We start from the raw sequence: 11115 nt of genomic DNA, 5'->3' as shown, positions 1-11115 counted from the left end.
ATTGTGGGAGAGAAACATGGGCGCTGCTCCCGTGCGCCGTGGCCGTTGTTACTGGGGGCCGTAGCCGTTCGCAGGGAGGGAGAGAGAGCGAGGCGGACAGCTATGGTGTGAGGCGAAACAACATGTCGGACCTGCTGCTGAAAGAGATGGACGAAGTGCCGCTTTCTGAGCCGAAAAAAGCGGCCAGGGAGAAGGACGTCGTGGAGCCGGAGGAGGAGGAGGGGAACGGGCTGAGTTTCCTTCTGGTGGACGAGCAGGAGAACCTGCAGGTGAGAGAGAGTTTCGCCTCAGGTGTGTGTGTTCTCGCTGTACCGGCGACGCAAATCAACATGGATGGATTGACGGATGACTGATTTAAGAACAGATCATCTGCGTTAGTACCTTAGACTAGTGAAGCCGGCCTCAACAGCACTGTGTGTGAGTGAACTTATTAGTTAGTTTGGGAAGCATCCACTCCCGCCCACTGACCGTCACCGTCTCCCAAGGGACTTACATTTATTTATTTAGCAGTCATTTCTCTCCAAAGTGACTTTCACTGAGCTCTGTGTAGTGTTATCAGCCCACACACCTTATACCAGGTGACTTACTGGGTCACTCCTCCATACGTCAGTGGAACACACTCTCTACTCTGGGGGAAGCCGAACAGCATGTCTTTGGACTGTGGGAGGAAACCAGAGCACCCAGAGGAAACCCACACAGCAAACTCCACACAGACCGAGCGGGGATCGAAACCACGTCCTCTTGCACCACCCAGGCGCTGTGAGACAGCAGCCCTGCTCACTGTACCACCACCGACTCGATCCTATTAGAGGTTGTTGTGCGGCTGTGAAAGTCCTGAGACTCAGTAAGCTGAGGTGTCCTCATAAGCAGCCACTGGCCTTGTTTTGTAGACATCTGGCTGGTTGGCTGGAGCTGGTGAAGTGTGTCATCATGTGGGATTCAGATCCTGAAGTGCTGCCCCTCGTCCTCCCGCAGGTCCACGATGAGACGGAATTCCTAGAGAAGCTGTCCTGCGTCGATGTCCCGAGCGTGAAGGTGCTGTCCATCTTTGGCAACACTGGAGACGGAAAGTCCCACACACTAAACCACGTTCTCTTTGGAGGGATGGAGGTGTTTCGCACCTCGAACCAGCAGACGTCCTGCACGGTCGGGGTGTGGGCAGCCTTTGACCCGGTCCTGAGGCTGGTGGTGCTGGACACAGAAGGTCTGCTGGGGGCAGCCAGCAACCAGAACCAGCGCATGCGGCTGCTGCTGAAGGTGCTGGCGGTTTCGGATGTGGTGGTGTACCGCACGCGTGCCGAGCGACTCCACAACGACATGTTCCAGTTCCTGGGCAGCGCCTCGGGGGCCTACCTGCGCCACTTCACCCCGGAGCTGCGTGCCCTCTCTAGTCGCTGCGGCCTGGAGGTGCCCCTGTCCAGCCTGGGCCCTGCGGTCATCATCTTCCAGGAGACGTCCCGCACTCGCTTGCTGGGCCAGGGTGCGCAGCCTTTCCTCGGTGAAAGCACACACACAGAAGAGTGTATACTTGTAGCCCTCTTATTTCCACTTTTTGAGGCACCAGTGAGGAAGGTGCTTGGATTTGCACATATCACAGTTTTGAGATGCAAATACAAAATGCTAATGATATGTCTTATTAAAAACAGCTAATTGCTGTAGAAAATGTGTAACTGCTTGAAGGTTTTTAATGGATTTTACAATTATAAAGGCATTTAAGTCAAGCATTGTAAGGAAGTTATCGTATTATAGTTACCGCTGTGTTGCTGCCAGGAGGCCCGTTATTATCCGGTGTGATGAGGACACTTGATAATGAAATGGCTCAGATTGACGTGATCTTAGTATCGGCTGATCCTCCTGGAGTTTCATTCTGTCCTGCAGCCAGAAATAAGTTTTAATGGAATAGGTCAATGGGGAACTAGTGCTTTAAAGGCCATTTTAATTATGCAGTTAATTCAGAAAGTTACCCAGGTAATACTTTCATCCAAAGTGACTTACTGTATTTATCCCATTTAAATGGCTCAGTGTTTCTTGGAGCAATTCAGGATAAGTATCTTGGTCAGACGGTCTGCAGTTCCAGTGAGGTTTGGACCTGCAACATTCTAATTACATGTCCTTAACTGCGAGGCTGACTGTTACCAAAGGACATAAACTTTAAATACGGAGGTTGCTGGTTCACACGAGAGGGGCCTACTTTATTAACATTGAGCAAGGTAGTTGACCTGCTACAGTGGACACTTTCAGCTGCATTTGGAAATGATAAAATTAAATATGGAAACAGCAGCGTGCTTCACTCGTCCCCCCTGTGTGCCACTACAGACAGCAACGTCCCTGGGGAAGCGGAGATCCTGCTGCAGAAGCGCTTTCATGACCTGGGCCTTTGCACAGAGGCCTTCAGCTCAGTGCAATATGTGGGCACAGTAACCATCACTCCACCCACTGACTACTCACAGCTGCTGGAGGCCATCCGGCAGCAAGTGAGGAACACGGCGTCGCGCTCGGCGCGACAGCCCGCCATCGTCTACAGTGCCCTGAAGGTGCGCACCGCCCTCTACTGGTTCACACTCATCAGTCACATCAGTTTTAGCAGAACTGTTCCAAAACTGAATGTTTTATTCATTAAAAAATATACTGAGATGCTGCAGATGTTAGAAATAAGCCCATGCTGTTGCCCCCATATTTTTACAGTTCAGAGCATAAACAACATGTTTATCCGCACAAATCTGTAAATTAATAGGATGCATGGATTTATTGACTTTAATTAATCCAATAAATCTATACTACATGGTCCAGTGAATCCGGTCTTTGTTGACACAAACTCGTAGACCGTCATGGTAGGATAACAGCAGCATGACAGAAAGGTTAACTTCTCACACAAGCTTTTTAGACGCCATCGATTTCAGTAGCCCCGTGGCTCAAATCTTGTTTTTTGATCATCTTAACAATCATATTTTACCCAAGTTTTTAAATATGTGTAATTTCTCTTGTGTAGTAAATATTGTAAGCCTGATGAGAGAAAGGTATTTCCAGTGTATTAATTACCATTCTCAGTTACTTCTTATTTACTGTTATACAACAAGGTAAAAGACTGAAAAGAGTTGCAGAAAGATTGCTGAAACAATACGGATTGTTCTGCTCATCTGTTATTCGTGAATTTTTCAGCAGGTATGCACTTTGAAGCCTGCAGCATCTAGAGTTTACATTGAGGTTACAAGTGAAAATGGTTTATTAAATTTACATTGTGGAAAAAGAAGGGTTCTAACTTTTCCATACTTGAACAGTAAATATGGAATTTGGAAGTGTTCTGCGGATTAATAGTAATAATGAAAGTAAAAGCAGCAGGATTGTTTTTCATGATGAGTCACCACTGAAGACTTGTTATGGGGAACCTTGTCTAAGTGTTGTGGGTGAAGAAGGAGTGAGGCATGCATCCTACGTTTAAAGAAAATATATAAAAAAGTCATGTCTGGAATAGGTGAATGTAATTTTCTGTCGCTGTAAAAGTCCTGAATCCATTTTGTTTTGTGTGTCATCCACTTTTTTCCAGGCCCTGAGTGATAGATTCTGTGGTGAGATCTCTGACGAGAAGGTCAGCCTGTACTCCTTCTTCCCCGATGAATACTTCACCTGCTCCTCTATCTGCCTCAGCTGCAGGTAAACAGAAGGCATGCAGGGTCTTCTCTTATATAAGGTTTTTATCAAAAGGCAGGCACCATTATTCCATCTGAATCAGTTCCATTTTGAATTTGTACTGTTGGAACTACAATATAACATACGATTATCAGTAATTAATTATATGTTATTGGTTTTTCCACAAGACTAAAGTTCTAGAATTCAAAAGCTTGTGTTTTGTAACTGTCAATACTATCAATAATGCTTCGTCTCATTGTAGGGTAGTTCAGGAGGATCATGAACTCAAACTACGGTGCTGCTTGAAAGTGTATGAACCCCTTGTGTCCCTTAGTTTTGCCATAGAATTCATTTAATGAAAAGAAGTGTTTCTCATCTGACATAGTAGGTGTGTAATGATCAATTACATTTCTTTGGAGGAAATCATGTGTGTAATAGAAAAACAGAAGTAGTGCAGGTACAAAACTGAGTGAAGCCCAAGCTGCACTGATTAAACCAAGTAGGTAAGTAGAATCAGGTGTATAAATCATAATCATTTATTCATTTGTTTTTGTACATTTAAGTGTTTTATATAAGAATAATGACTATCCCTTATAGGGTTCACATATTTTCAAGCAGCACTGTATGCGGACACATGGACTTTAAATGACTCCTTTCCATATTAGTTTGCACAATATTTCCAGTATATTATAGTGACAGGGATGTTGCAAAACTTTTCAATAACAAGGTTAAAAACATGACTATTTTGTTACATTTCTCACCCTTTAGAGTACAACATTTTTCATGAACGTACATTTGTGTCTTCCAATTCTGAAAGTTCTGGAGACCTTGAATATTAAGTGCAGTGGAAAAAACCACAGTAACGTAACATCAGTAACGACAAAAGCTCTCATTGTAGATAACTGCCTTTTTATGTTTCGTAATGGGCACGAGACCTCATACTTGCAGCCCTGGTAAAGAAAACAATTGTGTGTGTGTGTGTGTGTGTGTGTGTGTGTGTGTGTGTGTGTGTGTGTGGTGTTCTTTTACTTTTGAACGGTGTTTTTATCAGTTCCTGTGAGGAATGGGCAGTTTTATTTTTATGTCTTTTGCTGTATGACAACCTCAGTGCACGCTGCAAGAACGGCATGAACCACCAGAAGGATGGTGTCCCCCACATGGCTGATGGTCTGTGCCAGTACACCCACCAATACAACAACAAGGTGCTCATCTGCAAGGTAAGACCAGTGTGGCGGATGGAGTTCTGCACAGGGGGGGGTCATTGGTTCCCAACCTTAACTCATACCCAACCTAGTGTTAAACCTTTGAGTATTACAGCGTAAATCCAAAATGTGTTACTGTAATTCTGTGGTTTGAGGCAGAAAACAGGCCCCTTTTCTTACCCTAAAGCAGCATCCACGGGAACTTGAGGGAGGGTCTGCCGAGCTTTCATCACAGACACTTGGTTGTTTCTCCCCACTCAGCGGTGCTATGAAGCAGGCAGGGAGATGATTGTTGTCCCCAAGACCTCAGCCTCTTCAGACAGCCCCTGGATTGGCCTAGCCAAGTATGCGTGGTCAGGGTATGTAATGCCAGGAGCCTAAGGCCTCTTTTTCTCTAACTTTTTTCAAATTCTTCAGGAAGCCTGTTGAAGAATTAGCAGTTTCCCCTGACAAAAAACAGAACAGTTTGTTGGGTGAGCAGTGATGTAGGGTTAGCTGGTAGTGTAGTGGTTAGAGGTGCTGCCTTTGGATCTAACGGTCACAGGTTCAGATCTCACTTTTTGCTGTACCCTTGAGCAAGGTACTTCCCTTAAAATTGCTCCAGTAAAACTACACAGCTGTGTAAATGGGTAAGTAATTGTAAGGAGCTGAACATTGAAAGTTGCTTTGGAGAAAAGCATCAGCTAAATGAATTAATACCTGCTGGTGTGCTCCACCCTTTGTGGAGTTCATGTGTAATCTGCTGCTTTGTTTTTACCTCGCACATGTTTGCATTCATGTTATCTGTTTTCCAGATCAGTTTAGTTCACACTATTTGTTCTAGCAGGAAATGCATGAAGTAGATGTTGCCAGAGCAGAGTACTGCATCCAGATGTTTATCAATGTATTCGTTAAGGTTAACTGAAACAAACTGGAAAGACAGCATGAAACTAGATTTTTTTTTTTTTCTGTCTTGAAAACGAGCAAATGAATTAGCAATGAAGTACAAATGCAGGTTTATACAGAGCCTCTCTGCGTGTGGCCCTCTCTCAGGTATGTGCTGGAGTGCTCCAGCTGTGGGATCATCTACCGCAGCCGCCAGTACTGGCTTGGGAACCAAGACCCTGAGAGCAGTGTGGTGCGGCCCGAGGTCAAGCATGTGTGGCCAGGGGTGAGCGCCACTTATCAGCCCCGATAGTCCCAATCATCTGTCCCGCTTGACTCTTCATCTCTATCAGGCTCTGTCATTTGCCCCGGGGCCGTTTTTACGTACATTTGGTTTTTGATTCAGATTGTTTGTAGACTGGGATTGTTTTGCTAACAGAACTCAAGTGTGTATCTCTGATTGACGCTACAGTATAATAAGTTGTTCACATCTGAAATAACCTGTTTTATAAACCAAGACTACTACTTGTAGTGCAAACAGTTCTCTCTATATGTTAATATAATTCTTTATCGTTGCAAAATTTGACATTTCACTTTCCTGTTTTGCTCTTTGTAACTTTTCTTTTTTTTAAAGCTGAGCTGAGAAGTCAGGTTAAGAATTTAAGGTACTCTGTTATATGGTTTTTAAAACACAGAAGTTAATTTGTTGTACTCATCCCTGATGCCAGTCCGAGGCCTTCCTGACCGACCACCAAAACGCAGCTCAGCGGGTTCTGGACAGCATGAACTTTGTCATCCAGTCTGTGTCAGAGTACAGCACTGGCCCCACCAAAGCCGTCGCAGCCTGGCTCACTGACCAGGTGGCTCCACCATACTGGAGACCCAATGCTGAGATCACTGTGAGTTTTGCTGGCCCACAGCGCTTGCATACTAACTTAAATGCTTTGGAACTCATTGGTGCGTCCACTAAAATTTACTTGCGTCAGTTTACTTTGTGTGAGAGCGTGTTTACTTTGTGTGTGGAAAAATGCATGCAGTCATGCCTCCATTCCCTGGAGAATATATTTCTGTACGTCTGTATCCTTGTATTTAGGTGCATGTGTGTGTATGTGTGTGTCAGGCTCTGCGTTTGTGTGTTTTATGCTCACCATTTGACCTCTGCCCTCAGGCATGTCATGCATGCAGGAAGCCCTTCGAGGATACTGAGAGGAAGCACCACTGTCGTTCCTGCGGTGAAGGCTTCTGCCAGGCCTGCTCCACTCGCAGCATGCCTGTGCCTGAGAGAGGGTGGGGCAGCACCCCGGTCCGAGTCTGTGACGCCTGTCACCGGCAGGGCGGAGCGGTCACTGTCAACCAGGGTAATGCCCGCCGTGTGGGTCAGTTACACATAACATGCATCATGTTTGGTATTGAAACAAGACTTCAGTTATTTGAACCGGCAATAGTGTTTAGGGGCACCACCTACTGGGAATCTTCCACATTCTCAGCAGTTCCTGCAGGAGGAAGGTTTACAGATACATATTTATAATTTCCAAGGCCATGAGCCCAGTTTCTAATTCAGAGAAGCAGCAAAAAACAGGCCTGCCAAAAAGCTCTGAACCCTCCGATCCCAGTTTTGGGATGTAGCCCACAACAGCCCCAGAGAGCTGGTGGGGGGACTGGCCAGGTGCAGCCATATCAGGTGTGTGAGAAGAACTGGGACTGGAGCTGCTTTTCATAGACTAATTCTTAGGTCTACCTCCTGCAGTGACACAGGTGGAGCCACGTGGCCTGATGGCTCGGAGGGTGACTGAGGTTGCCCAGTCCACCCTGGAGCTGATGACAACTGCCGTGGACTACCCGCTGGGTGAGAGCCGCTAGTGAACGGCCCCTTAGCCACCTCTCACAGAAGGCAGTACTCATCACAAGGCTTTGGCTCCCTGATGGAGGTTTTAATGGAATTAATGTCTTTTCCCTTATTGTCTACAATTGTTTTTTGTAGACGAGCACCTGCTGTTACTTTACTGAGCAACTATGAAACATTTGCTGTGTGTTTGTGCAGCAGCAGCATGATCAGAGCTATTCACATGTAATGCTTAGCCCAAAAGAATGTGTTGTCCTACAAGTGGCAACCATATTTCCATGCATGTATTAATGTTACTATTTTAACATGATGACATATTTCCCTCTTTAGATATTATTGTTCATTTCCACTTGACAAATCTTGAAAGCAAGATCTCAGTGTAGTGGTGTACTCTGATTGGCTCTGCAGGTTTCGTGAAGGGCGTGGCCAAGCCAGACTACTGGGTCCCTGACCATGAGATCCTGCAATGCCACAACTGCAGGAAGGTCTTCACGCCTAACATGTCAAAGCACCACTGCCGAGCATGTGGTCAGGGCGTGTGCGGCCACTGCTCCACGCAGAGCCGTGCCGTGCCCTCTCGCGGCTGGGACCACCCAGTGCGAGTTTGCGACTGCTGCGCCAGCCACAAGGGTAGCCTGTAGCCTGTGGGATCCACACTCGCATCTCATCTTTGCATCTCGCAACCTGTGCCAAAAACCTACCTTAAAGTCTCAAATTGCAGTCTCCCTGCTAGCCCCCCAGCTGTCGGTCAGTTCACGGTTTGGTGTGTATGCAGTTGAAAGACAGCTAAGACAGCTTCAGAATCATTCAGCTAGGGCTGTGGGCATTCTGTACGCAGTGGAGAGACAACCTGTAACTGGAGTCTCCTGCATGGAGGAAAGGGCACAAGGTGAGGAGGAAAGGTTGAGTATTCTGAGCCAGAATGAGAGCCCACTTATCCTGCACTGGTAGTCCACTGCCTACGGTGTAACTGCAGAAGGAAACCAGAGCTCCTGTGACCATACTGTCTGTCTGCTCTTTATTAATGCTGTTTACTTAAATGTTTTTAACAGTGTGACCTACATAACCGTCTGTTCCACTGCAGGCTCTTATCCCTGTACTGCTATCATAGGCATCATCTTCGCATTCAACACACCCGCTATGCTAACGCATCTGGAAAGTAAGGAAAGCGACAGCTTCATGTTCCACTGCGGGGTTCTTCAAACAGGCAGGTGTTAAGCTAATTGACTTATATTCAGAGGTGATGTGGGACACAGGATGCGCCATTTTAAACAGTCTGATGGCTGCAGGGGAGTTTTTGAGAACGTTTCCTGTTTCTTGTATTGGGAAATGAGGATATATTAGAAATTGTATCACAATGTAATGAACTTAATGCAAATTCCAGAGCGTGGTAAAGCAGAGACAGCATGTCGTATATCAGAGTGTAATACAAACTCAATATTTCTCTTGGCTGGGCATTCCACTTTATTCTGTGTAATACCGCTTCAAGTTTTATTGCCCTTCACTCTTGAATCCTTGCATAGTCAGAATGATTGAATGTTTTAAATTTTGTACAGCTCTCAATTATTTCTTGACATTAAAAAAACACTATGCAGATCATTAATAGAACATGAAAAACTCTTCTACCTCCATGATGCATTTTTTTTATTTCGGTAATTTAGAACTGTCAGAAAGAATGCAAAACTAACACCTTCTTCAAACTGAAAATAAACTGTAGACAGTTGTTTTTAATTAGTTGTTTAATTAGGCATATTAATAAAAGAAGATTCATAATCCAAAGTGCTTGACACATTGTGAGTCACAAGGCACAGTGCAGACCTTGGAAACCACATTCACACTCGAGTTATCGGTGAAACTCATTACAACAGCAAGTTCCTATAATATATCACAGTTTTAATTAGGTACTAAATTATGAGGGATTGAAGATAATTTGGGACTCAAAATGCTTTGAAATACTGTGTTCTTAAAGCATCAAAAAGGGATATTTCTGTGAGATTATAGATTTGCAGAGCAGTTCTTTGACTGGATGCATAAGTGTTGTTCTTGTGTGTCAGTTCTAGCTGATGTTAAAGCAGTGCTGCACTTTTACAGTGTAGGTATTTTGCACTAGACAATCTTTTCTAATAGGTACTCAATAAAGAATATTGAAGCCCTGTCCCTTAGTCCTTCCACTTTGCTCTATATGTCCTCTGGAATCTTTTTTTGCAAGCGTGAAGGTCATCCCAAATGCACTTATGATCAATTCTCACAGCTGGAAACAAGTGTTTGACAGTAATTGGGACACTAACAATAAGCATGCTTTGTGTTCCTTTAAGCTCCCGTTGTGCCAGAAGGCCATTAGCTGAGCTCCTCTGTAATTTCCGATCCCTTTCGTTCGCGTCGACCATCTCCATCGATGTTCTCTTACAGTAATGCGGCTCAAGTACAGGGTTGGTCAGCAGCGAAGGTGAAAGTAACGGCCTTCATCAGCCGTCAAAGGCCACACCGAGATGGATGTCCCAGAGGCGGAGTGCCGACAGCAGCCCCTGGCACATGACTCCCTCCCATGCTCTCTAAGCGGCTGTCGCCGCTCACAGTTCGCTCACCTGAAGGTCAGATTGCAACAGGTGCTTGGCTCAAGGGCAAGATGGCTTGTGGGAATAGCGAAGTATTGAGGCACTATGTGTATGAAGAAGAACCCTCACAAAACAGAAGTCATCTTTTTGATTGTATTTCTGTCCATAGCAACATAACCTTGCCGTTTTTACAGTAGTAATGCAGGTGAACTCTTTCCTTGAGAGTACAGCACTACAGTGGAGTATCCTCTCTGCATGTCGGAGGGGGATGTGACTGGCTCTCCAGTTTCTAGAAAAGTCCTTTCCAAAGCCCCTTTCTTCCCCCTATGCTGTTGCTCCCCTGCCATTCATGGCCGTACAGTTACGCATATAACTGGGTGCTACTGCTCTTTGTCCCTTTATATCCCAGTGTAAAGGCTCCATGACAACAGTGCTTTGTATTCTCTCATCAGGGTATAATAAAGTACATTTGTCTGAAGTATTGCATAAGAAAATACAGCTTCAAGCGTTAGCACGTACCGCAAACAAACATTCAGATTCGGCCATTCAGCGCATTCTTCTTTGGGGAAAAGGGAAAGCTGGTACATTATTAAAGAACATAAAATAGTAATCGCTGCAGCAGAAAACTCTTCTGCTGTATAAGTTCAAAGCCAATTTTGGCATGAGCTGCCTTTCTCTCCACAGCCCTGCCAGGCTCAGTTTAGCAAGTCTTTAGTAAAGAGCACAACATACACCGATGCTGTGTTTATGTCTGCTCGGAATCCTCCAGGGAGTAAAACGAGGACAGCCCTGCATGTATGAAAGCCACCGTACTCTCAGTGTGGCATGAAACATGGTGTCCTTCTGGTACAGCACTGGAGATAAGTGCAGAAACACTTTCTGGAATTTAGTGGGGTTCCCCCCCCCCCCCCCCCAAGATGTTCAGTTAACAGTTCTGATCAGGAAATGAAGCTCCACGTCTGCCCAGTTCCCACGCGTAGGACACTTTGCGCGTTGCTTTGTTTTCACTCCTCTGTCCACTTCA

General features: G+C 45.4%; 1 protein-coding gene across 1 annotated transcript; it reads left to right on the top strand.

Moving 5' to 3' along the window:
• On the top strand, window positions 1-9689 carry LOC108928613 (zinc finger FYVE domain-containing protein 1). Its single transcript, XM_018742614.2, has 11 exons — window positions 1-269; window positions 976-1480; window positions 2317-2534; window positions 3545-3651; window positions 4736-4844; window positions 5091-5188; window positions 5862-5979; window positions 6422-6592; window positions 6862-7051; window positions 7441-7539; window positions 7945-9689. The coding sequence occupies exons 1-11, from the start codon at window positions 123-125 to the stop codon at window positions 8175-8177; spliced, it is 1995 nt and encodes a 664-aa protein (XP_018598130.2). The 5' UTR covers window positions 1-122; the 3' UTR covers window positions 8178-9689.
• The last annotated feature ends 1426 nt before the right edge of the window (window positions 9690-11115 follow it).

This window comes from Scleropages formosus, chromosome 10 (assembly GCF_900964775.1).
Source record: "Scleropages formosus chromosome 10, fSclFor1.1, whole genome shotgun sequence".
Classification (NCBI taxonomy): Eukaryota; Metazoa; Chordata; class Actinopteri; order Osteoglossiformes; family Osteoglossidae; genus Scleropages; species Scleropages formosus.
Note: the sequence above shows the minus strand (reverse complement) of the source record. Positions and strands in the feature narration are given on the sequence as shown.

What these genes read in the sequence shown, in the direction of transcription:
- LOC108928613 (XM_018742614.2), top strand. Translation starts at nt 123, where the DNA reads ATGTCGGACCTGCTGCTGAAAGAGATGGACGAAGTGCCGCTTTCTGAG. An exon ending in ACAAGGTGCTCATCTGCAAG is followed by an intron (nt 4,845 to 5,090) that starts GTAAGACCAGTG and finishes CTCCCCACTCAG; the next exon opens with CGGTGCTATGAAGCAGGCAG. An exon ending in TGCCGTGGACTACCCGCTGG is followed by an intron (nt 7,540 to 7,944) that starts GTGAGAGCCGCT and finishes TTGGCTCTGCAG; the next exon opens with GTTTCGTGAAGGGCGTGGCC.